The 25,552-nt window shown below is 36.1% G+C and overlaps 9 protein-coding genes across 9 annotated transcripts; 3 read left to right on the forward strand and 6 right to left on the reverse strand.

Annotated features, from left to right (window-relative positions):
- Position 1: 1 nt before the first annotated feature.
- On the reverse strand, positions 2-5,375 carry LOC132205427 (SET and MYND domain-containing protein 4-like). The gene is made up of 5 exons (XM_059634467.1): positions 4,399-5,375; positions 3,004-3,524; positions 1,916-2,037; positions 722-1,299; positions 2-472 (listed from the first exon to the last, which is right to left on the reverse strand). The coding sequence occupies exons 1-5, from the start codon at positions 4,632-4,634 to the stop codon at positions 61-63; spliced, it is 1,869 nt and encodes a 622-aa protein (XP_059490450.1). The 5' UTR covers positions 4,635-5,375; the 3' UTR covers positions 2-60.
- Positions 5,376-5,512: 137 nt separating this feature from the next.
- On the reverse strand, positions 5,513-8,353 carry LOC132205428 (SET and MYND domain-containing protein 4-like). The gene is made up of 5 exons (XM_059634468.1): positions 7,898-8,353; positions 7,471-7,703; positions 7,120-7,241; positions 6,477-7,051; positions 5,513-6,154 (listed from the first exon to the last, which is right to left on the reverse strand). The coding sequence occupies exons 1-5, from the start codon at positions 8,239-8,241 to the stop codon at positions 5,734-5,736; spliced, it is 1,695 nt and encodes a 564-aa protein (XP_059490451.1). The 5' UTR covers positions 8,242-8,353; the 3' UTR covers positions 5,513-5,733.
- Positions 8,354-9,830: 1,477 nt separating this feature from the next.
- LOC132205157 (synaptic vesicle glycoprotein 2B-like) lies at positions 9,831-13,542 on the forward strand. The gene is made up of 13 exons (XM_059634055.1): positions 9,831-10,123; positions 10,813-10,895; positions 10,949-11,011; positions 11,070-11,132; positions 11,183-11,344; positions 11,394-11,556; positions 11,650-11,771; positions 11,822-12,060; positions 12,449-12,630; positions 12,684-12,949; positions 12,999-13,158; positions 13,211-13,338; positions 13,390-13,542. Exons 2-13 carry the CDS (start codon positions 10,829-10,831, stop codon positions 13,443-13,445), a joined length of 1,671 nt encoding a protein of 556 aa, XP_059490038.1. The 5' UTR covers positions 9,831-10,123; positions 10,813-10,828; the 3' UTR covers positions 13,446-13,542.
- A 16-nt stretch (positions 13,543-13,558) lies between these two features.
- On the reverse strand, positions 13,559-14,987 carry LOC132205159 (large ribosomal subunit protein uL22). Its single transcript, XM_059634058.1, has 4 exons — positions 14,913-14,987; positions 14,671-14,763; positions 14,154-14,484; positions 13,559-13,782 (listed from the first exon to the last, which is right to left on the reverse strand). The coding sequence occupies exons 2-4, from the start codon at positions 14,749-14,751 to the stop codon at positions 13,637-13,639; spliced, it is 558 nt and encodes a 185-aa protein (XP_059490041.1). The 5' UTR covers positions 14,752-14,763; positions 14,913-14,987; the 3' UTR covers positions 13,559-13,636.
- Positions 14,975-15,865, forward strand: LOC132205160 (alpha-ketoglutarate dehydrogenase component 4). The gene is made up of 4 exons (XM_059634059.1): positions 14,975-15,111; positions 15,166-15,226; positions 15,462-15,619; positions 15,678-15,865. The coding sequence occupies exons 1-4, from the start codon at positions 15,046-15,048 to the stop codon at positions 15,693-15,695; spliced, it is 303 nt and encodes a 100-aa protein (XP_059490042.1). The 5' UTR covers positions 14,975-15,045; the 3' UTR covers positions 15,696-15,865.
- A 34-nt stretch (positions 15,866-15,899) lies between these two features.
- On the reverse strand, positions 15,900-16,926 carry LOC132205158 (COMM domain-containing protein 10). The gene is made up of 4 exons (XM_059634057.1): positions 16,765-16,926; positions 16,427-16,634; positions 16,217-16,372; positions 15,900-16,161 (listed from the first exon to the last, which is right to left on the reverse strand). Exons 1-4 carry the CDS (start codon positions 16,788-16,790, stop codon positions 15,949-15,951), a joined length of 603 nt encoding a protein of 200 aa, XP_059490040.1. The 5' UTR covers positions 16,791-16,926; the 3' UTR covers positions 15,900-15,948.
- A 537-nt stretch (positions 16,927-17,463) lies between these two features.
- On the reverse strand, positions 17,464-19,142 carry LOC132205219 (brachyurin-like). The gene is made up of 7 exons (XM_059634161.1): positions 19,038-19,142; positions 18,790-18,988; positions 18,440-18,593; positions 18,217-18,380; positions 17,934-18,032; positions 17,742-17,881; positions 17,464-17,680 (listed from the first exon to the last, which is right to left on the reverse strand). Exons 1-7 carry the CDS (start codon positions 19,074-19,076, stop codon positions 17,504-17,506), a joined length of 972 nt encoding a protein of 323 aa, XP_059490144.1. The 5' UTR covers positions 19,077-19,142; the 3' UTR covers positions 17,464-17,503.
- Positions 19,143-19,439: 297 nt separating this feature from the next.
- LOC132205155 (uncharacterized) lies at positions 19,440-20,463 on the reverse strand. The gene is made up of 4 exons (XM_059634051.1): positions 20,344-20,463; positions 20,015-20,182; positions 19,820-19,915; positions 19,440-19,696 (listed from the first exon to the last, which is right to left on the reverse strand). Exons 2-4 carry the CDS (start codon positions 20,168-20,170, stop codon positions 19,583-19,585), a joined length of 366 nt encoding a protein of 121 aa, XP_059490034.1. The 5' UTR covers positions 20,171-20,182; positions 20,344-20,463; the 3' UTR covers positions 19,440-19,582.
- A 1,250-nt stretch (positions 20,464-21,713) lies between these two features.
- Positions 21,714-25,422, forward strand: LOC132204241 (xylulose kinase-like). Its single transcript, XM_059632618.1, has 11 exons — positions 21,714-22,053; positions 22,120-22,202; positions 22,715-23,060; positions 23,458-23,559; positions 23,620-23,751; positions 23,814-23,967; positions 24,023-24,173; positions 24,229-24,527; positions 24,593-24,690; positions 24,932-25,075; positions 25,139-25,422. The coding sequence occupies exons 1-11, from the start codon at positions 21,997-21,999 to the stop codon at positions 25,202-25,204; spliced, it is 1,632 nt and encodes a 543-aa protein (XP_059488601.1). The 5' UTR covers positions 21,714-21,996; the 3' UTR covers positions 25,205-25,422.
- Positions 25,423-25,552: the final 130 nt, after the last annotated feature.

The following is a 25,552-nucleotide window of genomic DNA, read 5'->3' on the forward strand; positions in this document are numbered from 1 at the left end:
TCTCTGTTTGAGGTTTTTATTTTTTACTCTTTTAAAAAATTAATTCGTCTTTTAATATGTCTAAACGTGATGAAAACCATTTGTGTGGCCATTAGTCAGCAAGGGATAAAATGAATAAGTCATGGTGTTGACTGCCCAGTGGTAAAAAATCGCGGTTTCTATGAGCTTGTACCCTCTGTCCAAGCGAGATTGCAAAATGGGTTCAAAGTAGCTATCTTGCAATTTTTTAGCCAAATCAAAGGTTTTCACAGCCTTGATGTCTTCGTAGTTCATTGCCAGTCCAGACGTTTCGCTTTCCCTCTTGACCAAATCCCACAAGGTTTGCGTTTCCAAGCTGAATGCAGGATCTTTTGGCATTAGTTTTGCAATGGGCCAGTCCAGTGTACAAGGATCACAGTCGCAATCAAATTTGTACTGGCTCAGTCTTTCAAGCCGCGTTTCTTTCGGCAAGTTGTAAAACAAGTTGCAGTACCTGAAGAAAATTTAAATGAAAATTTAATCAATTTATTTTTTGTAGATAGTGTGATCAAAAAAGAATATTTTTTTTTTATAATTTGCGCTGCATTTGTCTCTATGAACTGACACAATAAAAAAATTCAATAGAAATAAATAGTAAATAATTAAATCTGCTATAAATGTTAAAAACATACATGAAAAAACTTTTTATTCTAAAGGTGATATTTTTTCTTAAATTGGCATTTGACTTTTTTTTAATACTGACCTAAGAAAAAGTTGATGTCCTTTTTTAACTGGCTTGATAGCCCTGCAGACCATGGTCTTGCCATAGTAAACGCACACCACGTTCGGGTCGCACGAGTGGTTGGCCAGTGAGGCGACGTGGTACGAGCCGTAGGCCACATGCTTCAAGTCAAATTCGTCGGTGCGGCTGTAGCGAAAGCACTCCTCGACGCTGAAACTGTTGGCGTTGTGCTTCAAAAGCGCCAGGCAGCAGAACTCGGACAGCTTGAGCAATTTTTCTCTGTCAGTTATGTCAAAGCAAAACTGGATGATGTCAAAGCAGAGCGAGCGGATGTGCTCTTCATAAGGCACAGAGTGGTGCACCAAGTTGAGGAATTCCGTCATCAGTCGCGTTTGTGGCAGCGATTGATTGTCGTAATTGGCGCAGTTTTCCAGTCCGAGGAAGGCGAGAAAGTCGAAGATGCGCGTGAAGCTGGAAAAGATGTTTTCAGAAAGGTCAAATTTACGTTGAAATTCATCTTCGTATTTCTTTCGCGGGATGCAAATCACGGTGTGGTAATTTTTAGCCGCATTTTTGCACTCGGTGTTGCAAAAAAGGTCCTGCGAAATAAAATTAGTAGTTTTTTTAATAAATCAACAAATGTAAAATAATTTTTGCACATTGGTCTTGATTTTCAAGAATAGAAACCAAAAAAGAAATATATTAATTTAATATAAAAATTTAAAATGATTTTTAAGTGAAAATTAACTCTCAATAAGGTGGAATTAATGATAAGTTTTGAATAAAAAATGATGGGCAAGGGAATTAGTCAAGTTTTTTTTCTTCCCTGCAAATTTCAAAAATGTTATTTTTTTCTTAAGTAAAATTAGCAATAGTTAGATTTTTTGATCATATGGTATAGCGTATCATATTTATTGATATTTTTTATAAAAACTTTAAAGTTCCAATTTTTTTACAACAATTTTTAAATATTTCTTTGTTCTTTTTTTAAGTTATACAGGGCCCCTTTTAAATCGCTTGAGAAATTCTTTTAAGTCGGTTCAAGTGTTCTTATTCTTGGTGTTTGTTTACTGCTCCTGCAGTCTAAATCAAAGATTGGCTATATTTAAAACAAACGCGTAGCTCAGAGACGATGATTGTCCCTGTACGCGAATGCCGTGCCAAATTAAGTCTATTAAAAAAGTTTGTCTTTCGCGGCGTAAAAGAAAAAATTACCTTGTTGCACGTTTGGCAGGGGTAGAGGGTGAAGCTGGGTCTGAAACAGTGCGCACAGTGCGTCCACTTAGCCTCGATCTTAAGGCCGGCCACTGCGGGCTCTTCTTTTAACAACACGTCGCCTGCGAATCATAAAACAGAAGAAGAAGAAGAAGCGGAGAAAATAAAATTATAATTCACAGTCAGACAAAAATAGCGAAAATAGGCTGGATATGAGCGAATCTACTATTTCGATCATTTGCGGTCATGAGCGGTCAGCGATTATTAAAGAAAAATAAATATACTGTCCAGACTAATGAATTTTGATGCAATCTGGGCACCTGCCAGCAGGCGTGAATATGAAACGTCGCTTTCATATTGCTGTGTCGCCAGAATGCTTTTTTAATATGATTTACGGCCTGGGAAATGAATAAGTGAATTGAAAAATTGACCAGGATGTTTAGCGGATTTGCGACTGACGTTACGAGCAATAAAATAAGGCAGTTGTGATCAAATAAGCGGAAGTTGAAGAGGTAGAGGTACCAAATTTCTGCTTAATTGAAAGAATATTTATAATTAATCAGATGTTAAAACGAAAAAAAAGTGGAGAAAAGAGGAGAGATAATAAATAATAATTATTATTTATAATTATTGATGTGACTTTCAGTTTTTTTTTTGCAATTTTTTTTTTAATTTCTGCTGAAATATTGTTCAAAACTTGTTTTACATTAATTTTACATTAAAAACAATGTGTTGAATTTCTTTCTTTTCGAAAAATATATTGTACGTAAGCAGTTGCCAAAACATTAAAAAATAATAATAAGTTGAACAACACAGGCCTGACAAAAGCTAGAAGAGATTGAAATCATGACTAATAATTACTATCGTTTTAATATTTTTTCAATTGATTTTTTATCTAAATTTGAAAATTGAATTGAGTTGATTATAAACTATAAGTCTGTACATAACCTTAATTTTTCAGCTAAATAAAGCCAAATAAAATCTTTTTACCAATTCAAATGAGTTTTAACCATTTTCCAATATGATAATTAAAATCAGCCCCTCATTAAAAATTTATTTTCTCTATTTTCACACTAAACAATGCTCACCTGTTTGTAAATCTCTGGTGGCCACCCAGTGCCTTCCGTACTTCTCATTTTTACAAATATCCACTGCCGAAGAGAGGCACGGCAAGTTTTCACTGACTCCGTGGCTGATTTCTGGTGGATTCATGTACTCGACTTTGACCCTTCTGACTTTGACGTCGCATCCTCCAGCAAAGGTCCTCTCTGCAATTGCCAAGATTTCGCTCTTTTGCTCTTCTGTCGTCGCTTTGCTCTCTTCAATTAATTTCCTAGTCTTGCTCATTTCCTCGTCGGCTCTCGTTAGGTTTCCGAGTTCTTTGAAACACTGGGCCTTCCGAAGGTGCAACCTGAAACGCAGCTCTTGAGGGTAGGCGTGCTCGAGGGCACGGTCGGCGTCCAGGATGCTGTCCTCGAAGCGGCCGACGTTCATCAGCACGGCGCTGCGGCTGGCGAGCGCCTTCGCCCGACCTGGGTCTTTCAATGGGGACAGCACCACGCATCGCGTGTAAGCAGTCGCGGCTTCAAAGAACTCGTCTCGTTTGTACCTGATTGTAAATGAAAATTAATTGTAAAAACACATACAATTTTTTTTTGGTGTGAAATTGATTCTATTTAAAAATTTTGAACAATATTGCTGTTATAAACATTTCATTATTATTAATATTATTATTATTATTATTATTATTATTATTGAAAAATTGAAACCGGGCGAACCTCGTTGCAAAGAAAACAGGAAAAAATAAAGGACAACTGACCCCCTGTTCACCCTGTTTCAATTTTTCATGAAATCCACCTCGAGTGTTACTATTCAATTTATGATATTATTATTTTTTAATGAACGATTAATTTATTAGTTTGTATTTGCTATTCTGTCATTTGCATATATTTTGTCAGGCGTAGAATGCAACCCGCTGGACGGCACTGTCAGTCAGGTGGCATACTTTTAACAAAAGGGCAGCTATGAAAAAAGTTGTATTTAATGACAGTTTTTGCATTTTTTTATTGCTGTAGCGATTTCAAACACTAAAAATAGCTTGAAGCTTACCAGCTTACTTAAACATTGCCATTCAAAACACTGTGAGTCACGTCTGGCACTAATTGCATTCACATTTTAAAGAACAGAATTAGAAAATCAACATCCGAAAGCGTTAATTACACTAATTATAAGAAGACCGCAGAGAGAACTAATAATTGATCAACTATTTCAATTAATAAAGAGCAGTTTTATAGACATCAATTGACATTTCCTTTTAAAATGAATTATTTTGAATGGGAATCAAATATTTAGGATTATTTCTGCGCAAAATATTAACAATAATCAACAATACATAAAAAGTAATTTTTTTTGTGCAAATTAATTTTATTTTTAAAATATATTTTTTTAGAATTAAAAAAAAAAAAATTAAAATTTTTACTTGCCTCAAATTTCCCTCTTTAAGGAAATCTTGGTAAGTGCCATCTTTGGTGGTCCGGACGTTGGTGAAGGCTTTGATGAAATCGTCGATGCCGCTTGCCATGTTCAACGTGGACGGGCTGTTGTTCCACGAGCCGTGTTTGAGCGACTCGATGGCAGCCACCGTGGATTTAATTTGTGCACTGCCACGCGGGTCTCGCAGAAAAGCGGCTGTTAAAGTTATTTCTCTCTGGGATGGCATGGTCCTTGCTTGCGATCCCCCTTTTTTAGCTTAATCTAACAATAGCGGCAGGACACCCGTGGCCTTTGTTAACAGTGGCTGCCCTCTTGATAATTAGCATCTCATGTGAGCCGAGCGAGCAATGTCTTCTTTCTTGGGCCGCGCCGCTGGCCCGAGTGAGTCTTTGGTCGATGCGGTATTATTATGACGACTCCTCTCGCCCGCTCCATGCACCAACCGACACGCGCTCTCGATTCTCCGCTTGGAGAATGGATGCTGAACCCGCGGCTCGACACAACGTGGCAGGTGGCTTAATGGGCGAAATCATTTTTCACTTCTGCACACGACTTCAATCGTTTTATTGCTGCACCATAAGCAAAGCCGGCGTCCGCATTAATCGAGCCGTCAAAATTTATGGTGTGGGACTTTGGCCTGAATTATTGCTCGATAATTTTATAGGCCTGGATAATACGTAGCTGGCACGGATTTTGACATTTGCAAACACATGGAGCGGACTGAAAAATATCAAAACAGCCGACAACATGCCAACAATCCTTGTTATTTTTATATTATTATTTTTAATTTAGTGGACACTTGGATCATTAAAATAATATTGATCCAATTTTTTAAAAGAAGATTTTTAATTATATGAAGTTGAGATTGAGTGATTTAAAAAAGGTGAAATTGTACATAAAATAATGTTAATCAAATTGAGTAATAACGTTAATTTATAGAATATGGAGTAAGACGTAAATCTGTGATTCTACTTCCGCTAACACTCAAGAAACAGCGACATTCTTTGTAAATCAGTTGAGCATTTTTAGAGCTTCTAATTTTTAATTTATCATCAATATTATTTATTTCAAATAATTGCGGTAAAGAACAGAAAAAGGGCATCATTGAGTTAATTAAAATTTTAATAATACTTCCAATAATTTCAGAAACAATGCATTTTATAATTTTACTTCAAAATCAACACGTCTTAAAATTTTGAATTCCAATCAATTGAAAACGAAAATTTGTAAACAATAATTTTAATCTAATTTTTTTTTTCTCCTCGATCTCTTCCCGGCATTAAAAATCAGTGTGGCTAAGTTGAGAAAAATTCACGAAACCAATTTCAAAGATTTAACAAAAAATAATTTTCGTTTGGTGAAAGCACCAGAAAATCTCTGCTTTTGGTGCAAAAGTGGTAATAAACAAGCAGTTCCACGGCGCGATACATCTTGTCCAGGCGCGACTGCCACTGCGGCTCAAAATACAAATTTTGCAAATCCGTGCAAATTTTAAAAGTGTCATCTTCTGCGAGCAGTTCAAAGTTCACGCCGGGCCCGTCGGCCGAGCGACTCTGGCTAAGGATCGTCTGGAATTTATCCAAAAGCGGTCGCGTTTTTGCGCCCAAAGGGAACTTGGGCTCGTGGGGCAAAAGTTTGGCAGGCGGCCAGTCTTTCGAACACGCCTCGCAAGCACACTCGAAGCTGTACGCGCTCAATCGACTCTGGCGCACATCTTTCGGCATGTTGTAGAACGAATTGCAGTATCTGCGGGAAAAGTTCTATCATTTAAACCAACTCTAAATTTAAGTTGGCGAATTTAATTTGATTGGTTAGTATTCGTTTATAAAAAAAATTAATACCATCAACAATATTAAAATCAATTAAAATATTAAAAATTAGCATTCAGTTAATTTTAGCTAATGTATACCCCGATTTAAATAATTATTTTTATAAAAATTGAAAATCTAAATCAATTTTTGCAAGCATCACGTGATAAGAACTGTTAAATAATAATCATTTTTCAATTTTTTTAGTAAAACAAAATATAATATATATAATATGTATATATTTTTTTTAATATTTTTACCTATTGAAAATTTGTTCTCCTTCTAAAATTGGCCTCAACGCCCTGACAACCATGGTCTTGCGATGGAACGTGGGGACGACATTTGGGTCGCACGAATGGTTCATCAGCGACGCCATTGTATAAGTTCCATAGGCAATATTTCGCATTTCAAACTCACCGCTCTTGGCGTGGAAAACGGGCTCTTCGATGCTGTAACTGTTTGCTTTGTTGATCAGCAGGATTCTGTAACTGAGTTCAGCCAGTTTTGCGACCAATTCCTCGTCCTCCACCTGAAAGCAGTGGCGGATGATGGAGGCGCAGACAGATTTTAGGCTCTCCTCCTGCTCCACTCGGTGATAGCACAAATTCAACAAGCTGCCCAAGGCTGATTTGTCCGTTTCTGAATCAAAATTGCCTAGTTTTTCTATTCCAAATGTTGAGACGAAGTCGATTACCCGGGAAAAAGTGAGAAAAATTGTTTCAGAAAGGTTCAGGGTGGCCTGCAGGTTGGTGTCAAAACGACTCAGAGCCGAGCAAGCCCTGCCATGGATGGCTGAAAGGGCTGCAGTCTTGCAGTCATCACTGCAGAAAAATACCTAAATCAAATTAAATTTTCCTTACTATGGACGTTCAAATTATTGCTAAACTATTATAACTGTCAAACCTTTTTGCATTTTTCGCAGGGCATTAGGCTGAAGCTCAATTTGAAACAATGACCACAGTGCGTCCACTCCGAGTCATTTTTAAAGTTGCTAATTTCAGGCTCTTCGACTAAAATTACCTCACCTAACAAGAAGTCGTTCTTTGTTAAAAACAAAACTCTAGTAAAAACACATACCACACGGAAAAACATAGAACTTCAGCCAGATTCTCGTCGTTTGAAAATTTCTTCTTTTGTTTTTCAGAAGATCAAAATTATTGACAACACATTTCTTCTATTTTACTCTCCGCTGTTAATTTTAATATACACAATGTGACTCTCAAACTTACATTAGCACTCGACGAATGACTGTACCTGGCTCGATATCTTTCACGGCGATGACTTTTCGTCCAAAATATTCGTCTGTTTCCGCAGTGACGGCAGGTGAAAATCCAGAAAATATCTCTCTTTCGCCAGAATAAATCTTAGGTGGCGCTAAATATTCAATTAAAACACACGGAAATTTAAGATTGACGGGGCTGTAGAAGCTTTTCTCTGCGTTGACCCGCAGTTCTTCCTTTTGATCTTCAGGTATAAACGGAATAAACCTGGAAAATATTGTTAACATGCAGAGAGCAATAAGTTTGGTCGATTACGCAAGTTTGTGACGAAAATCGATTTTGATTAATTTTATATTATTAAACAGTTTTTTCGAGCTGAATTGGAATAATTTTTATTGTAAACTGCGGTTAACTGTCAGAATAATTGAGAAAAAACATAATTTTAGAAATGATTATAGTACCTTTCAATGGCCTCCATAGTCTTTTGCAACTCTGCCTCCGCCTTTGAAGTCTGCCCAATCTCTTTATAACACAGAGCTCTCCGGAGGTGCAACCTGAACCTGAGTGCATCAGGGTACGGCCCATTAAGCGCCCTTTCCGCGTCGGCCGCACTTTGCTCAAAGTATCCAATGGCCGAGAGAACTGCACTTCGACTGGCCAGGACGAGACTCCATTCAGGGTCTTCAGGACCGGTCAGGGTAAGACACCGGGTGTAGGCGGCTACAGCCTCAGGGTAGTCTCCTTCCGAGTAAGAAACGTTGCCCTGGCGCTTCCAGCGTTTAATTTGGTCTGCGGTGGAGCTCATTGGGGTGCTGCAGGGGGCTTGACCGGGCAGCCTATCTATTCGCAAGCAATTAAAGAGCAACACTGAGTGACAGGTTGCCCCCTACGTGACGAGCCCACCGCAATCCCCACATTGTTTCTATTTTTCACTCGCCAAGCAAGCCCCGCACTGCGACTAATCCCTTTAAATTCTCCTTTCAGTTGTTAGTCTGTCCCGTGGAGGAGAAAGAGACAAATTTAAATTTAAGTAATGCAATTTTCAAGCTGAAATTGAGCGAAAATTAGCCCGAATTACAAAGTAATTAATAAAAATCTAAGGCAGAGATAAAGCATACGTGGCCTTGGCTTCGTGCCAGAAAAGATTATTGGCCTTTAAATTGGAACAGGTGCACAACACTTAATTTTTACATTTAACACATCTTACTAAATGGAAAAATTGTAAAACCGTCATTATTATTATTTATTCTTCTCATTCAATACAGAAATTTTTAATTGGAAAAAAAGAAAAAAAGGGTTTACAACTAGCAGATGTCTGCTAAAACGCCTGACATCAAAAGAGAAACGGCAGCCGCGGTAAATTAAGCCCACACTATTGAAAAAAAGAAAACTGATTCTAAGTAATTTTTAATCCTGATCTTAGAGAGATTCTTAAGGACTTTATTCCAAACTGTTTGTTCGCTAATCGTCAGTGCAAATGTCCTCAACGTGATTTCGCGACGCCGCGATCACGTGATCAAAATAGGAGAAAATTGACAACAATAGCACACGCGAGAGGAGTGTCTAGAGTTTACTTTGATGGGTTTATTTTGATTCTAGCTTTGCGTGAAATTTCTAGTTCATTTGAAACAAAATAAAAAATGTGTAGCTCATATACAGTTCAAATAGTTTTGTTTTAGATTTATTTTTCAATCTAAAAAAGTCAAATTAGAAATTTGGAATCACTTTACCATTTCTGTAACCAAACTTTTCTTTAACAAATACATTCAAAATTTTAGGTGAATAAAATTAAAAGTCATTTGGATTTTCACGTTGAAAATGAAAAATAAAACCACAGATTTGTCCAGATCAAAATAAAAAATTCATTGAAAATTATATATTTCATTTCTTGTTTGTTTGTTTGTTGTCAAAGTTCACACATTTTGTCAAATATATAGTCGATTTTTTTATTCATTCGTTTTTTATAGTTTTAGTTTTGATTCCTTATTATAGTTTTGTTTTATTTGCCTAATTCACCTGTAGAACTAGATTTTCAGATTAAAATTGAAAGACTCATGCTTACTAGATGATTATGGACAAATATCAGGACAGCCTATGGATTGAATAAAATTTGCAAAATAGTTTAAATTTATCAACAATTCATACTTGCAGATGAAAATTAAAAATATATTATTACAAATTATAGAAATATGTATGAACAAAAACAAAGTGACAAATCAAAGTAAATTTTCTTGCAGCATCAAGTGTGAATAAATCGCGAGACAAACTCTGTCAAGTCAATAACTCACACGCTTGATTTCTTGCAGCGCGCGGCCGCTTTTTCGCCGCGATAAGCAGAACGCGAGCGTGTGCGGCCGCGTCGCTCGCGTTTTGCCTTTGATAAGTCACGAGCGCTCCGGATAAATTTCTTTCTAACGCGCGCCGTAATTGGCACATGCATAATTTGTATTGGCTCGCGTGTAAGAGGGCGAGCTGGAGAGCGGCCGGCCACTCGGCATAATAGCATTACGCGCCTGTTATTGTCCAATTTGTCCGAACACTGATCTCGCGAGAGACCGACTGCGTTTGATTGCCACTGAATACATCCACCCATCCATCGTTAGCCGACCTAGTCATATTCTACACGCCCGACTTTTGAGCTGCCGACGTGGAGCCCTTCAAAATCCACCCACCAACGCTGCTGCCCCGTAAGTTTCCAAAATTTTACTAATAATAATCAATTAAATAAATTTTATCTGTCAAAAGTTCTTCCAATTTTTTTTATCAAAATTATTGCTGACAATGAGAAGCTAAAAGCACTGTAATAGCAATAATTAATAAATCAATCTATGAATTTTTAATTTTATTTTTTAATAGAATAGCTGCAACAAGTGATTGCGTTGGGGTTGAAATTCAAAGTCGCAAACTACCCTCTATAATCTATAATTTTGTGTGAAGTATTTTATTTTATAAATATTACGTAGTTTTTGCTGAAATTAAAAATAATACTTAAAAATTTCAAACTATATAAAGAAAAAAAAACGGCCAAATTAAACAAGTCTCAGTTCACAAAATTCCAACAAGTTTTAATTTAATTTTATGTTATCTTTTAAGAATACTATAAATTGGTCTCTTTATCTTTTCCCTGCTTGAGTTTGTAAAATGTCAATATAACGGTATTTTGAAACATCGCAGGTAAACAATACACTATTATTTATCCTCTCATTTGCGCTATCAGTTTTGCTATGACGAGAAGGCTGAAACAATGACCTTTGTCAAGCTGGTTATGCAACCGGCACGACTGCAGCGTTGCACCGGCTGCATTATTTCCGCCGCACAAGGGGCTTTGAATTGATAATGATGATATTATAAGTCGATTTATTTTTCCTGTTAAAAGCTAAGTCACCGACAAGATGGTCCATGGTTGCCGCTTGAACAACGCCTCGTCGTCCACAAGTACAAACGTTACAAAATCTACAGGTTACTTTTTTTAAATAATTTGTGTAAAAATTGCAATTAAATTTTTTAATCAGAAAATGCGACGTTACAAAAGGAGGAAAATTTGAAGCTGGGCGAGACAGAAATGGAAGTTCTTGGTGAGAAATATTTTCATCATTTTGAGCCATCGAATATAATTTTGATTTACATATCTAGGAAAAGAATTCAACTGTCAAGACCAAGAACAGGTGGACTTTGAAAAGGCAATCGAACTAACTGGTATAGAACAATTTCCATTATTTGAGAAAGTATTAATTTACTTTTTCAAGGATATGGCCGATTTCATTATTTTCTGTTGGTGGTGTGCGGATTCGTGAGCACCAGTGAGGAGATGGACGTCGTGTCCATGTCATTCATTTTGCCATCGGCGCAGTGCGACCTAGACCTCAACACGTACACCAAAGGCTGGCTCAACAGCATAATTTTCATCGGTATTAAAAATTATTATTAGAAAATTTTGCATTGGAAATAATTACAAAGGTATGATGGCCGGCGCGTACATTTGGGGCTCAGTGGCCGACTCGCTGGGCAGGAAAAAGGTGCTCATCATTATCTCCTTCATGACTGGAATTTGCATTGTTGCTTCGAGTTTCAGTCAAAGCTACGCAGTTTTCATGTTCTTTCGCTTTCTCAATGGAGCCGCGTGAGTCCATTTTCTATAGTTAACATTTCTATCGCACTTTTCCAAATGAATTGATTATAAATTCATCTATTTTATTTTATTGTATTCGATCAGGTTAGGTGGTAGTGGGCCAGTGATTTGGTCTTACTTTGCCGAATTTCAGCCAAAAAAGAAAAGAGGCTCGATGCTGAGCTTCATGGCCGCTTTCTGGACTCTAGGAAATTTATTCGTAGCAGGTGCTTCTTTCAACTTCTTGTTCAACCAGAAAGAATAAAAATTAGTTCAGGACTGGCCTGGTTGGTGATTCCGAGCACGCTGGGCTTTGTTTCCGCCAACTTCACCTACAACTCGTGGCGAATCTATCTGCTGATTTGCTCGCTGCCCAGTTTCATGGTGACTGCCCTGCTTTTCTGTCTGCCCGAGAGTCCCAAGTTTCTGCTCAGTCGAGGCGACCACGAAGAGGCGATTGCTGTTTTCAGACACATTTATGTGATGAACACCGGAAAAGAAGCGACGACCTATCCAGTGAGAATTTTTAATTTTAGGGATGGGGAAAATACCTGATCACTTAATAATTAATTTTGGAATAAAGGAACCAAAATACTGATATTGATAAAGCCCAAATATACATTTTAGAAGTAAAAAATTTTGAGGTTTTATAATCATCTGATACAAAATAATTTATTAATATTTTTGGCTATTTACAACTTACGTAACCTTTTACAGATTTATCACTTAATATCAACTATTTTGAAATGTACTGATTTTCAGAAAAATAGCCTAATTTGTCCACAATAAACAAAAAATTTTGATGTACTTTTACTTTATACGATTTGAAAAATCACCAATTCCAGCTGATAAAAATCCCCTTTTTAAATAACAATAAAAATCTAATTTTTCTTTTTCACTTAAGGTCAAAAGTCTTGAGGTGGCACTAACAAACAACCAATTTGGAGCAGACAAGGAGAGTGCAGGAGGCAAAGTGTTTTTAGGAATGATTGGGGACGTGTCAAGAAATAGCAAACAACTTTTCACGTCGCCTATACTCAAATTTACGATTATTTCAATCGTCATCAATTTCTCATTCCATATAGGGTAATTAATAATTATTATTTCAATCAATAAAAATTTAAAGATCTTAATTTTAGATATTACGGTTTGATGATGTGGTTTCCCGAGTTGTTCAACCGCTTCAACGAGTTCAGCGAAGCCCACCCTGGCGAACCAGCAACAATATGCGGCGTCACTGAGTATGTTGTGAAATCCGGAATCAACTCGGACAATTCTGACACCTGCTCCGACAAAATTGCGGGCTCGGTATTTCTCGAGTCACTCATCACGGTGGCAGCGGCCGTTCCGAGCAATATTTTTGCCGTTCTTGGCATCGACCGGCTTGGGAGAAAATTCTACCTCGGTCTGATTGGAAATAATTTGCAACATTATTGCCTAATCAATTTAAGTAGTTTTCAGTACTTTTACTTCAGGAATGTGCGCCATTGGATTGTTCTTTGTGTACAGTTCGACAAGCAACCTCATTGTGTCCGCAGTCTTCAGCAGTGCCATCAGCTGCGGAAATGCAGCTCTAGACTGCCTCATCACAGAAGTTTTTCCAACCAATTTAAGGTTGAGGAAAAAATTAAATTATACTTCAAAATTTTGATCTCGGTTTTTCTAGAGCAACTGGAGTGGCAATATCAATGATTGCAGCAAGGTTGGGTGGAATTATCGGAAACATTGTGATAGCCACTTTACTGGACATGTACTGCCCAGCGCCTACATTTATAATTGCCTTTCTACTAATAGGTAATTATTGGGATCCGATAAAAAATAAAATTACCATCATTTTTCTAATAGGTGGCGGTCTCCTGTCCCTCTTTTTGCCAAACACAACTCGGGCCCCCCTAGCCTGAGCATGCCAGTAATCAACAATGTGTGATAAAACTTTCAATGTCGCCAATTTATAATAAAATATTATATACATATTTCATAATAAAGAAAGTGTCTCTGATTGAAAAGTTCCGAGTGATTTTTTAACAGGCTGTTTTTGTTTATTTGTAAGAATCGGTGAAATAGACTTACAGACGTAAGGGGGGATTTGAATTTACTCGCGCATCATCTTTTCCTTCTGGCGAGCCAGTTTCTTCTTTGAAACCTTCTTCTTTGCTGGTTCCTCCTCGGACGACTTGGCAACAGCCTCCTCAGTCTCAGTCAGAATCACCTCAATGTGGCATGGACTGCTCATATAAGCTGAAAGAAAAAATTTTATTATTTATCTTAATTTAAAAAGACAAATTAAAAATAAATCACAATTAAATTGCCAAATTGCCAAGTCGGCATAAATTTTCAATAAAATTTAACCGATTTTAGGTTGACGTGGAAGATAGGAAATTAAAAAATTTCAACCTATTTTAACTGCCTAAAATGTTTTATGAAGATTGTGTACAATTAAAATTTTTGATACTCCATTGCAGCTCCATTGATTTACACAGAAACAATATAAAATACATGGGTTTTCTCTTTTAATTTTACATTATTTTTTAAAAATTGCAATTAGGAGCTAACATTCATAAAAATTTAGATAATGAAGTCCGAACAGAATTGTTTAAATTGGTGCTTACGATTGATTCTGCCGTGAGCTCTGTAGGTTCTTCTACGCAGACATGGGGCCCTGTTGACCTGGATGTGTTCGATAACTAGCCTGTCAACATCGAGACCCTTGTAGTCAGCGTTGGACTCGGCGTTCTTCAGGAGCTGCAGAAGGAACTCTGCAGACTTCATGGGCCACCTGCCCTGCGTGGTGCCCCACTGCTTGGCCTGCGCGCATCGACCAACGCCACCGTTGAATCTGCGGAAGGGCACGCACTCTTTCTTGCCGGTCACGTTCTTCAGGAATTTGAACGCACGCCTCAGGGGCATCTTCTTGATGGCCTGAGCCGTTTCTCTTGTGTTCTAAAAACGAAAATGTAAGTCAGATTTGACAGTTTCAATAAAATTAAAAAACTTCATGTCAATAAGGCAGCCAAGAGTGATTAGAAGGCCAGCGAATTGTTATTATTTTGATTTGCATAATCACGCACCAGCCAATTGACTCGACTGACTGCGAATTTCGCCAATATAGAAATAAATTAGGCTTACCTTAAAGTGAACACGGAGATTTGATCCTCGTGCCTTGCACGATTTGTTTGGATTATCGGCTTCACGAGCATACCGACCCATCTTGACGGAATGCTGCAAAATATACAATTGAACTTGTTAAACTACGTTTGCGAACATCAAGTACGGATTTTGGGTAACCGAATAGGGTGATTCTTATTTTGATATAGTTTATAATTACGGGGATGATCGCAGATGAAAATTAAAAAGCGTGAGACACTCACCTCGACACGTTAGCTCGCCGGAATGAGAAAATTCGCCTTGTTGACGATTGGCATTTGTTTGAGCGCGCACTTTCAAAATATGCCACGCCCACTTCAGCTGTAAAGTTGAATCGAGGACAAAGTTTGCGATTGCATGTCGTCGTATTCGGCACTTTTCCGACGAGATATGATGACTACTGTGGTCACCAGGACATGGCAGGTTAGTTTACCTGAAAAATAAAACATTCAAAATGATAATTTTCGTCTCTTTTAGGCTGTCAGGCCTCACGTTCCGCTAATAAAATTCCGCAAAGGCAGCGCAGTGCAAGGACATGGTAAGGAAAAGTTATAAAATTAAGTTCATCTATAATTGCTGAAACTTTTTTTATCGACATTGACTTATAAAATAATTTTCAAAGTGTTATCAATAATTATAATTTTACTAAATTAACGTGTTTTAAACTTTTATGTGCGTAATTTGTTTTTGTTTTGAATCTTTTATCTTGTGTACAATTTATTTTTGTTGTTTTTATTTTATAATTTCTCCTTTCTTTTCTTTTCCATTTCCAGTTGATAATGTGAGGGTGGTTGCAGCTGCAGCTCCTACTCAGAGCTCCTCAAAACCTAGTTTCAAACCGGTCCAGAAAGGCCCCATCATCGAAGACTGGCAACTGCCACTTCGATACAGACGGCAGGCCCTCAGTCAGCAGGAAGTAGATTACATCAATGTAATGATCTTTAAGAATAATAATTACATAATTCTATAATGATCTGATTGATTTCCAGCGTGGTGGCCCTGAATAACTTTGGGTGCTGTGACTGAAGAGATAGGGAGCCTTTTAATTCATCTTGCTATCGGATCATTGTAGTCTGTTCGGAGCTAATGCAATAACTTTTAAGTAAGTGTATATTCATTCTGTAAATAACTATTGCCCTTATTTAAATAAATTCACTGTTACTTACAAGAGAATTTTTAAAAAGAAAATTTTAACCTTCAGTTATACAAAAATTACAATTTACACGATTAATTGATTTTATTAATAGAAGTTAAATTATTTTATTTCAATGAGTCCAGTTTGTCTTGAATGCCTTGAAGTTTTTGGTGCAAGTCCAGCAGCTGCTCGTGATTCATTTGAACAGTGATTGGTTGCTGATCTTGATCATTTTTATCATTTTTCAAAGAGAACTGTATTGTGGCGTGAGGTGATTTCAGTTCAGCTTTGCTTTTTGAAGAAATCGCAGCTCCAATAGACCATTGGATATCATCCAACTAAAAAATAATTTGCATTAAAAATGTTTTATTTAAAAGTACAAATTAATTATACTTGTGTTGGCTTAGCGAGTCGCTCCTTCAAACTCTCAATGATTTGTTTGCTTGAACTTTGCCACACCTCGACGATAGCAAAAGCTTTTTCCTCGGCAATGCCATAACCTCCGAGCTGTTCCTTCAACTCCGTAGGATTTGCACCCGTCAGTGCCGCCTAAGATTTATTTTTATTTACTTGAATTTTGCATTATTTTGTTTCAAATTTTACCTGGGTGAGAATCAGGTTGAGACTGTCGAGGAGAGATTTCAAGCCGCTTTCGTCCACTCCGAGAGACGATTCCAATTTTATTAATTCCTCTTGCGTGAAGACGTCAGTCTTGTCCGAAACTTGCATTCCGTGCGCCAGTCGATTCACAAGCAATGGAAATTTGCTACTTTCCACTTCATTGATTGCTTTTATGCTCTGATCTCTGGTCCTGTAGTTAAAATAGGTTCAAATTTTTTTCTCTTATAGCTTTAATTCACTTGGCAAAATAATAATTTAACAGTATTTTAATTAAATGATATTGACATAATCATTATTTTATTAAAATTTTATAAACTCACGCAGAATTAGAAAAAGAGGGAAGCATTACAGTAGGATATTGGAATGTAGATGATTTTAAAATGATTTTTAATTATAAAGAATTTTGGTTTGTCTAGTGAATTAATTCTGTCCTTCCGACTTCCGATTGTTCCAAGTTTTGTTCTCCGAATTCACTGATGGCAACTCCCCATCCAAATATAAACCAGAGCCATCTATTTACATGCGTAGAAGCTTCCCTTACACTAAGCTTGTATTATCATTGATGCACTTGCATCTGTTTCTTTTTATAATTTTCAATTTTTTATCATTATTATATTATAATTTTAATCAAAATATCAGGACCTGAATTCATTATAATAATTACTAGGTAGAGAATTTATCAAATTTAAAATCAACATTAAGTGTTAATGAAAATTATTATTGTTCATTCTCTGTCGTACAAAATGTTAAAATTGATAGAAATCATATTTTAAATAAATATATAAATATATTTTATTATCATAATATTATATATTATCTGAATGTTAATATTAATTACAAATTAATAATATTTGAGGATAGTTATTTTATTTTGAACTAATATTTTTTCAGTAGTGAAATGGCCATTAATTAAATAATAATGAAACGAATTTTGTATTCTGATCCATATAAAAATAAATTCTATATACTAACATAAATTGCAAACATTTTAAATAATTTGAGAACTGCTATTAAAATTTTATTTTTATTGATTTCAATGTTATAATTTTCAATTTTTTATCATCGTCTGATTGCAATACCCGTAACATTTGAAATCCAGCTCAAATAACTGGACACCCTGGTGAAAACATCTGGAAATCCGTTTTCACAACTGGCTGATGCCCCGTACGAGACGACCCCAATTAAGGTCGGCAAATTGTCCTTCTCGGTCATCGCCACCGGTCCGCCACTGTCCCCCTAATTAATGTTCCATAATTATTATTGTAATTTAAAATTCCTGCGGTTATTTTATTTTTACTTGGCACGTCGACTGATCTTTGTAGCCCTGTGCGCACAAATTGGATGACTTAAAACTCTGCACGCCGTAAAGTTTGGCGCATTCCGTGTTCACAATAAGTTTGTGCTGCGCGCAAGACAGGATCGAGCTCGCAGTTCCACCTGTTTTAATATTGTTAGAAAAAAGTAATAATCGTGTCGCTGCTTGAGTCACCATCATTTGTTAGTCCCCATCCGCAAACCGTCACATTTGTGTTGTCTAAGTTTGCGAAGGCGAGAGATCTTCGAGGAAGACGGATGGGTTTTATGAAATCTTAAAATTAAATGAGATTACCTTAAACATTTTAAAATATAATCTTACAATATGAATTTCTAATTTTAAAGTTTACTTTTAATTTTAACATTTTTTTTTCACTTTGAAAGATATTATTTAGTTTGATTTTTATTATTATAGAATAGAGAAAGATCTAAATCATTAAAAAAAATTCACTACCTACTTGAGAAAGGAACAGAAAATGGCAAGGGGAACAAAGCTAGGTCGTTCACAATCAACTTGGAGTCCCATTTGGGGTGCAAAAGAAATTTATTTGTCTCAATCGTCAACCTTCCCGCTTCGAAAGCACTTCTGTTTTGTGCACCAAAGATCAAGATGTAGGAATTCCTATACATAACAAAATACTCCTACATTAATTCCAACAAATATTTGTTAACAAAACCAACCTTTCCATGCAATGTGCAGCCGTGATGACGTAATCTGCCGAAATCAGAGCACCACCGCAAAAACTTTCTTGGTCCATCATAATTCCGACCTGATAGGGATTCTGCCCCCGAATTGCTCTGCGTCCATTTATGATTTTTTCGCTCTTTTCAGGAGCTGAAAATTTAAATAATTTGTTTGAAATAAAATTTGAATCTAGTTTTTGGGAAATAATTATACCAAAAACAGACCAAAAATTAAAATGAATAGATTGAAAAAAAAAATTAAGCTTTTTATATCAGTGAATTTTCTAGAATATTTCATCAATATTTTGTTTAATTTAATTACTGCAAAGTGAATATAAAAGTTATACGTTTGGTTGAATTTGGAGGTCTGGTGTCATTAATGAGATTAATAATTGGTCCATCAAGCTTTGGCTCCAGCGAGTCGCCAAGTGCATCCCACTCATTCTTGCTGTAACTCGTAAGTGGCTTATTTTTCGCTCGAATCGCGAGACTTCGCGCCTTCTTGGCGGTCGAGAACGGGCCCAGCCATGCTGCAGTGTTCAAAATCTGTTTTTAATTATGTTTTTAAGCTTCTGTATACCAAAATTTGTTATACTTGAGCTGTGAGAAAAAACACCAAGGCCCTCGATTTCATACTAGCGCTTCATTTTGTGAAATATATCCAGACAATGCTTGAATTCGGTTCGCACTGACATCCATGCCACGGCTGAAAGCATCGTCATTTCCGCCTATGCTAAAGTTTGCTCTCATTTCATCTCACGTTTGATTTTTATTTTTCAATATTATTATTATTATTTTTGTGGGCAGTCAAAGACAAAGTGTGAGAATATGCTTTCATTTTGGTTTGGTAAAGGTTTTTTTTACATTTTTTTGTTTCTAAATTATTTTCAATTCCATTATATTTATCATATACATAATTAAATTTGAAAAGCTAGCTCACAGCATTTCTCAATAATTTATGGAATATTTTAATAGGAAATGAATAAAAAGTTAGAAATCGATTAATAATATGTATTATTTTATTTTTTATTGTAACATTTTATTTTTTATTTTATAATTTGTCAGTTTACATTATTGGCAATTTAAATAGATGTTTAGTTGAACTTAAAAATTAAATTCCTTTGTTTTTTCTCTTCGGAATTAAGCATTTGGAATTTGGTTTCTCCTTGTAGAGGCGTAGTTAAAGCTTTGTCCAATGGTGTTGCCAGGGTTGGTCAGCAGCCTCGAAACTGCCTGCAGAGCGGCTTGGGGAATCTGTGGAATTAAAATTTTGGTACATAAAGCTTAACAATAAAATGATTATTATTTTCGACCTAATACACATTGTAAATAATATAGGAAAAATACCAGGGCCAATAGTTTAAAATGTCATCTTACTTGCAAAATATCATAGAGAAGCTGACTGAGGGGGCTATTTGGCATTTCTAACTGCCTAATTGGTCGCGACCTAGCCTCTTGATTGGCAGAGGTTTCCTACGCAATTTGGAATATAATTCATTAAAAAAGACTACATTTTTCTAAAATCTTTTGGAGTGCGAATAGACTTGTTGCGGTATTGAAAGTTTATCTCACCAAGAGGGCATCCTGCAGGAGTTGCGAAAGGGGGCTGTTGTTGACGCCGAAACCTCCGCCCAGACCTTGTGCTGCACCTTGTTCCTGAGGGGCAGGGGCCGAGTGGACAGCGGCCACAAGAAGGACAAAGGCCAGAGAAGCAACCGCGAACTTCATATTTAATTGAATCTATAAAAAAAATTAATTTTTTTACGGAACCAATTTAACTGGAAAAAATAGTTCATTATTTGAATTTTTGAAATAAAATTAAATTGGTTGATTTTCTTTTTACACTGAATAGCATGCTGACAAGATTGAGGTAATTTATGATTAGATCTGCGGAGGCTTACCTGCGTGTGTGTGTCTGTGAAAGAATTCAAGGAGCGTTTGGTTCCGCAAACCAGGGACCGCTTCTTTTATAGCGTCTCTGTCAAGGGCACCTTTATCCCCTGACTTGCACCTTAGCTACGATGGCCACTTTTTGCCAAAAAGTTCCTTCAAATGGAATATTCGTATATTGTTGCATTTATATTATATTGTGCCGCGCTGCATGTTGTGCGTCATTGGTATGCTCGGACGGCGTGCATTGGGCAAAAAATCGGCTCTATTTTTTGCCCAGCACCTGCGGTTCGCCTCTGTGATGCATCAGAGATTCTGCTTTTTATTTCACGCCCTTGTCAAGCTTTTAATAATTTGGATCTGATTAAAGTGTGGAAATAATCTTGTTGACCTGCGGTGCTGTTTTGTTGTATTGGAGGAAATGTTAATAAAGGGGAACAATAATTAATGTGTCCGTAGAGAAGGGTTATAAATCAAATACTATTGCGAAAACTAATTATAATTTTTATGAGAAAACGAGGAAGGAGCGGCTTGATTATTTATTATACACTTCTCCTATGTGATCTGATCGCACAAATAAATTATACGTGGAAATAAATTTCAATTTAAAAGAATTGTATTTATTAAAAGAACCGTATTTTAAAAACCAAATTTTTTGATTTATTGATAACAAAAATCTAATGTAGAATAAATAAATAAATCAACAGATAAATTGTTACGTAATACAAATTATTTGATACAAAATTATGATAAATATAAATTTTTTTTTTAGTTCTATTGGACCGTATTGGACATTGAAACATCAAATGTTTACTGTTTAATTAATTACACAATATATTTAGATCACATAAAAAAGAGCCTAGCCTGTTGAGATTGTCAAGAATCTGGGGCTCATGTATTGTGTTGCATGTTGACGTCTGCTAGAATTCAGGTTTGGAATCAATATTCATAACAATATTTATCGGTGATAAAAATTTAAGTTAAGAGCCATAATTATTGATAACCGTTTCATTTAATAATTATTGAATTTGAATACACAAAGACACATGAATTCTGCGTTTGTATAACATAATTACTCAATATAATTATGGGCAAGATTAATATACAAATTTAATAATTAAACATCATGTTTAAGTTTAAATTATTTTTAATAAATAAAACTTTAAAAATAATATAATAACAGCACAAAGATTATACAAATAATAAATAAAATAGTTTAAATATAATAAATAAAAATATAATTTGTGTTGACAAATTTGTAATGGGCTTGCTTAGCAAGTTTTTTTTAGAAACTAAAATTATAATTAAATATAGTTAAAAATACGCTATCTAACGGCCAAATTGTAAAGCTCTGCAGTCTCGGTCCGTTGCTCTGGTGACTGGAGACTTGTTTTCCATATCCAGCTGTTATTGACACTTCGTTCCACTACGTTCATTAGTCTCGATCTCGCCCAAATTTCGCCAAGATAAGAAGGGCTCGGTTCTCCTTCCTCCAGTACGATTCACAAGTGCAGAGCCATTGATCTCTTGCAACAACCGTGATTGGACGCGCCTTCACATGACCTGCCAGTGACCTCGTTATCAAAACGCCGCTGCAGATAAAACAATAGTAGCAGAATGTGAACGCGCTGGCGAAAGGTTTCCAATTGAGATCATATAACGAGATGGATCGAGACGAGGAAGGTCCTCTGTTTTTGGGCTTGGATTTAAGCACTCAGCAGGTGAAATTATTAAAAATCATCTCAAAAGAAGGGAATTTTGTTTTAATTTAATTCAAAATTTTGCAGCTGAAAGCAGTGATTGTTGACGAGAATCTGCAAGTGGTCCACGAAGCTCACGTGCAGTATGACAACGAGCTTCCAGAATTTAGGTAGCTATACAGTTAAAAAGTTCAACTTTTAATTATTGTTGTAATTAAAAATACAAAACACAAGTCTGCTGGTAATTTTTCGTATGCCACTTTATAAAAAAAAAACTAAATCATGAGCGCATTTTATAATTTTTTAGTACATTTTTTACTTTAATTTTATATTTATTTAAATTTGCCTTCTTATTATTTTATTGAAAGTATTAAATTTTTTAAATTTATTTACGTTTTAATTTTATTAATAATTACCACAAATTTATAAGAATTTCATTCCACTCGATGATTTTTAATATCAAATTTTTTTTTCATTCGCATATAGATATTTATAAATTTTCATTTCTTAAACCCATGTCAAATTAAGAATCTATAATAATTGGTCATGTCGATCACTAGAGCCTTGGAGTGTGGAATAAATTTTCTAAATATCTGATTGACTATAGAAATTAATAAGTAAATGGATGGCCAACATATAACCATTGAAAAATTATTATTAAAAATTATTTGAATTATTTCAGAACCCAGGGTGGTTTCAACACCAGCAAAGCAAAAGTGCCTGAGGTCACTGCATGTCCAAACATGTGGCTGAAGGCGCTGGACATCCTGATGGACCGTCTGCGCGTCAACTGGGGTCAGGGCGAACTTTTCGGCCGCATCAAGGGCGTCTCGGGCGCCGCCCAGCAGCATGGCACCGTCTTTTGGCACAAGGGCGCCGAAAGGACCATGGCCACCCTCAGCCCTTCCACATTCCTCCACACGCAGATGGCCTCCTGCTTTTCGCTGCCCAACTCGCCCATCTGGCGCGACCACACCACTACCAAGCAGTGCGCAAAAATGAGCAAAATCCTTCAAGAAGCTGATCTGGTAAGTGTGCAGAATTGCCAAAATTAGATTTTTTTTGCACAATTTACTTTTGAAGGTAAAGGTTTTTTCGTTTTTGCTTGGCAAATTTCAAAAATGAATTTGGGTATGTTGGATGGAAATTTATGGACCCTTAACTTAATTTATGTGAATCATTGCTATAATAATTTTCAGTATTTAGTATAATTTTATTATATAAAAATAATTTATTCTTTTTGATTTTTTGAATACTAATTTTTATGCAAATAAATTTCTTTGTGCAATTATTTTTATCATCTACTTTCAATTAGAAAGTATTTATTAGTAATTTTAAATATTTATGAATTTCAATGAACTAATTTTTAATTAGCATTTTAAATTGAATCTGAAATAAACTATGTAATTTATTTTTTAATTCTAGAGCTTATCAGAGATAACTGGTTCGCCAGCCCACGAGCGCTTTTCTGGTCCACAAATCTGCAAGGTTTATGAAACCAAAACTCAGATCTACAACAACACGGAGGTAATATTTTAATTAAAGATTAAAGACCAATTTTAACTGTTTAAATTTTAACATCTTTAGCGAATATCCCTGATCAGCAGCTTTTTGTGCTCAATTTTCCTCGGTCGTTATGCGCCGATCGATTGGTCCGACGGGTCTGGAATGAACTTGCTGGACATCAAAACTCATGAGTGGGACCATAATTGCATTGATGTAGGTTCCCTTTGTAATTTCAAAAGTAGATTAATGGAAACGTTTGGAATGTGCATTTTTAGGCATGCGCGCCAGATTTGGAAGCGAAACTGAGTGAGCCTTGCAAGACCCAAACCGTTCTCGGGAAAATTTCTTCCTATTTCGTTGATCGTTTTTGCTTCGATTCCGACTGCCAAATTGTTGCATTTACTGGTGACAACCCATCATCACTGGCAGGTTGGGCAAGAAATTATCAAGTTTGAAAAATATGAACTACATTTTCATTTTCTAGGTCTCTGCTTGGGACCGAATGAAATTGCTCTCAGCCTTGGTTCAAGTGACACTCTTTTTGCATGGGTCTCTGAATATTGCACCTTACCAGAAGGGCTCGGCCACCTCTTGTGCAACCCTGTTGAGCCAGAACATTACATGGCCCTTCTATGGTGCGTCAGAAATTTTTTTAAAATTTCCACCAATAATTAAGATATGATTTTGCAGTTTTGCAAACGGCTCTCTGACCAGAGAAAGATTGAGGAACAAAGTGGCCAAGGGCAGCTGGGATGAGTTCAACTCTTTGTTGGACAGCATGCCGAGAGGGAATTTTGGCAACTTTGGCATCTTCTTGGACGTTCCTGAACCTCTTCTACCTGGAGTCGAGCCGACGGAGAAAAGATACAATGCGGCAGGAGTTGAAGTTTCTCATTTTTCAAGCCCCGAAATAGAAATTCGGGCCTTGGTTGAGGGCCAAGCCCTGAGCAGGAGAGCGGCTTTGGAGACGCAGCTTGGGAAGAATTTCTGTAATTAATTTTCTCGGCTTGAAAAATAAAAATTAAGAAGAATATATATTTAACCATTGTTTTAGGCTCGAATTTGAAAATTGTTGCAACGGGGGGAGCTTCGAGGAACAAGCATTTGCTCCAAGTCTATGCTGACGTTTTTAACGCCCCGGTCTATGTTCAGGTATTTATTTTAATTGATTAAGCAATTATTATTTTTATTTAAATTTTTCACAAATAGAGTCAAAATAGAAGAGCAAAATTATAAAACGTGAAGAAACGACAACACTTTTTGCAAAAAAGTTGCTGTATCGATTTTTACCATGGTTTTTATTTATGAATTTTTATTGGAAAACACGGTTTTAACACATTTTGTTTATCAATTCATTATTACCGTAAATTATTTTATATTTAATTCCATTTAGGACGGAGTTAATTCTGCCGCGCAAGGTGGAGCCTTTAGAGCTTATCATTTAGTCAGACAGCCTGACAAGCCCTTCTCAGAATTGGCAGCCAAGTTTAGAGGCGCCGAAGAGCCGCTTTGCACTCCTTACGCTGACGCACAAGAGGTGAAAATTTTTAAACAAATTATTTTTCCAATATTTAATAACTTTTAATTTTGGCATTTTAAGGTCTACAATCCTCTGCTGGAAAAGTGGACCTTGACAATCAAATCATTGACAAACAACGACAAGTAAAATTAAAACGGTAACTCACCTGTGATAACCACAGACACGCATTCCAAAGTAACCAGCAAGTCGCACACGAAACTTTGCATTCCTAATTATAACGTATTTTGCGCATAGGAAAATGTTAAAAAAACCTATTGTTTATTAATTGTTGAATAGTTTTATTTTGTTAATTTATTAAAACGCACAAACGAGCTTACAATAAAAATGCATTGAATATCAAAAATTCCATAAAGTGATTTTTATTGATAATAACTTAAGAAAAACATATCAGTGCCAAAAATCAGTTTTTTTTTGTGGTCCCACAAAATTGACAGCCTCGCTAGATTTTCGCGTCACACGGTCTGCTGTGTGACT

This window comes from Neocloeon triangulifer, unplaced genomic scaffold, assembly GCF_031216515.1.
Source record: "Neocloeon triangulifer isolate White Clay Creek 2 clone unplaced genomic scaffold, ASM3121651v1 ptg000002l, whole genome shotgun sequence".
Lineage (NCBI taxonomy): Eukaryota > Metazoa > Arthropoda > Insecta > Ephemeroptera > Baetidae > Neocloeon > Neocloeon triangulifer.

Excerpts from the sequence above, each read along its gene's own strand:
- LOC132205155 (XM_059634051.1), bottom strand. The coding sequence starts at position 20,170 with ATGAAGTTCGCGGTTGCTTCTCTGGCCTTTGTCCTTCTTGTGGCCGCT. Across the intron at positions 19,916-20,014 it reads TCCTGCAGGATGCCCTCTTG|GAAACCTCTGCCAATCAAGA; the intron begins GTGAGATAAACT and ends CAAATTGCGTAG. Across the intron at positions 19,697-19,819 it reads TTCTCTATGATATTTTGCAA|ATTCCCCAAGCCGCTCTGCA; the intron begins GTAAGATGACAT and ends TTAATTCCACAG.
- LOC132205219 (XM_059634161.1), bottom strand. The coding sequence starts at position 19,076 with ATGAAATCGAGGGCCTTGGTGTTTTTTCTCACAGCTCAA. Across the intron at positions 18,594-18,789 it reads ACCTCCAAATTCAACCAAAC|CTCCTGAAAAGAGCGAAAAA; the intron begins GTATAACTTTTA and ends TTAAATTTTCAG. Across the intron at positions 17,681-17,741 it reads AAGATCAGTCGACGTGCCAA|GGGGACAGTGGCGGACCGGT; the intron begins GTAAAAATAAAA and ends AACATTAATTAG.
- LOC132205428 (XM_059634468.1), bottom strand. The coding sequence starts at position 8,241 with ATGAGCTCCACCGCAGACCAAATTAAACGCTGGAAGCGCCAGGGCAAC. Across the intron at positions 7,704-7,897 it reads ACTATGGAGGCCATTGAAAG|GTTTATTCCGTTTATACCTG; the intron begins GTACTATAATCA and ends AATATTTTCCAG. Across the intron at positions 6,155-6,476 it reads GGAGAACAAATTTTCAATAG|ATACTGCAATTCGTTCTACA; the intron begins GTAAAAATATTA and ends CTTTTCCCGCAG.
- LOC132205427 (XM_059634467.1), bottom strand. The coding sequence starts at position 4,634 with ATGCCATCCCAGAGAGAAATAACTTTAACAGCCGCTTTTCTGCGAGAC. Across the intron at positions 2,038-3,003 it reads CACCAGAGATTTACAAACAG|GCGACGTGTTGTTAAAAGAA; the intron begins GTGAGCATTGTT and ends TATGATTCGCAG. Across the intron at positions 473-721 it reads GGACATCAACTTTTTCTTAG|GTACTGCAACTTGTTTTACA; the intron begins GTCAGTATTAAA and ends AATTTTCTTCAG.
- LOC132205160 (XM_059634059.1), top strand. The coding sequence starts at position 15,046 with ATGTCGTCGTATTCGGCACTTTTCCGACGAGATATGATGACTACTGTG. Across the intron at positions 15,112-15,165 it reads TGGTCACCAGGACATGGCAG|GCTGTCAGGCCTCACGTTCC; the intron begins GTTAGTTTACCT and ends CGTCTCTTTTAG. Across the intron at positions 15,227-15,461 it reads CAGCGCAGTGCAAGGACATG|TTGATAATGTGAGGGTGGTT; the intron begins GTAAGGAAAAGT and ends TTCCATTTCCAG.
- LOC132205157 (XM_059634055.1), top strand. The coding sequence starts at position 10,829 with ATGGTCCATGGTTGCCGCTTGAACAACGCCTCGTCGTCCACAAGTACA. Across the intron at positions 12,061-12,448 it reads AAGAAGCGACGACCTATCCA|GTCAAAAGTCTTGAGGTGGC; the intron begins GTGAGAATTTTT and ends TTTTCACTTAAG. Across the intron at positions 13,159-13,210 it reads GTTTTTCCAACCAATTTAAG|AGCAACTGGAGTGGCAATAT; the intron begins GTTGAGGAAAAA and ends CGGTTTTTCTAG.
- LOC132204241 (XM_059632618.1), top strand. The coding sequence starts at position 21,997 with ATGGATCGAGACGAGGAAGGTCCTCTGTTTTTGGGCTTGGATTTAAGC. Across the intron at positions 22,203-22,714 it reads AACGAGCTTCCAGAATTTAG|AACCCAGGGTGGTTTCAACA; the intron begins GTAGCTATACAG and ends GAATTATTTCAG. Across the intron at positions 23,968-24,022 it reads CAACCCATCATCACTGGCAG|GTCTCTGCTTGGGACCGAAT; the intron begins GTTGGGCAAGAA and ends TTCATTTTCTAG.
- LOC132205159 (XM_059634058.1), bottom strand. The coding sequence starts at position 14,751 with ATGGGTCGGTATGCTCGTGAAGCCGATAATCCAAACAAATCGTGCAAG. Across the intron at positions 14,485-14,670 it reads ATCTCCGTGTTCACTTTAAG|AACACAAGAGAAACGGCTCA; the intron begins GTAAGCCTAATT and ends TTTCGTTTTTAG. Across the intron at positions 13,783-14,153 it reads AGCTCACGGCAGAATCAATC|CTTATATGAGCAGTCCATGC; the intron begins GTAAGCACCAAT and ends TTTTTCTTTCAG.
- LOC132205158 (XM_059634057.1), bottom strand. The coding sequence starts at position 16,790 with ATGCTTCCCTCTTTTTCTAATTCTGC. Across the intron at positions 16,373-16,426 it reads TCAACCTGATTCTCACCCAG|GCGGCACTGACGGGTGCAAA; the intron begins GTAAAATTTGAA and ends AATAAATCTTAG. Across the intron at positions 16,162-16,216 it reads GACTCGCTAAGCCAACACAA|TTGGATGATATCCAATGGTC; the intron begins GTATAATTAATT and ends ATTATTTTTTAG.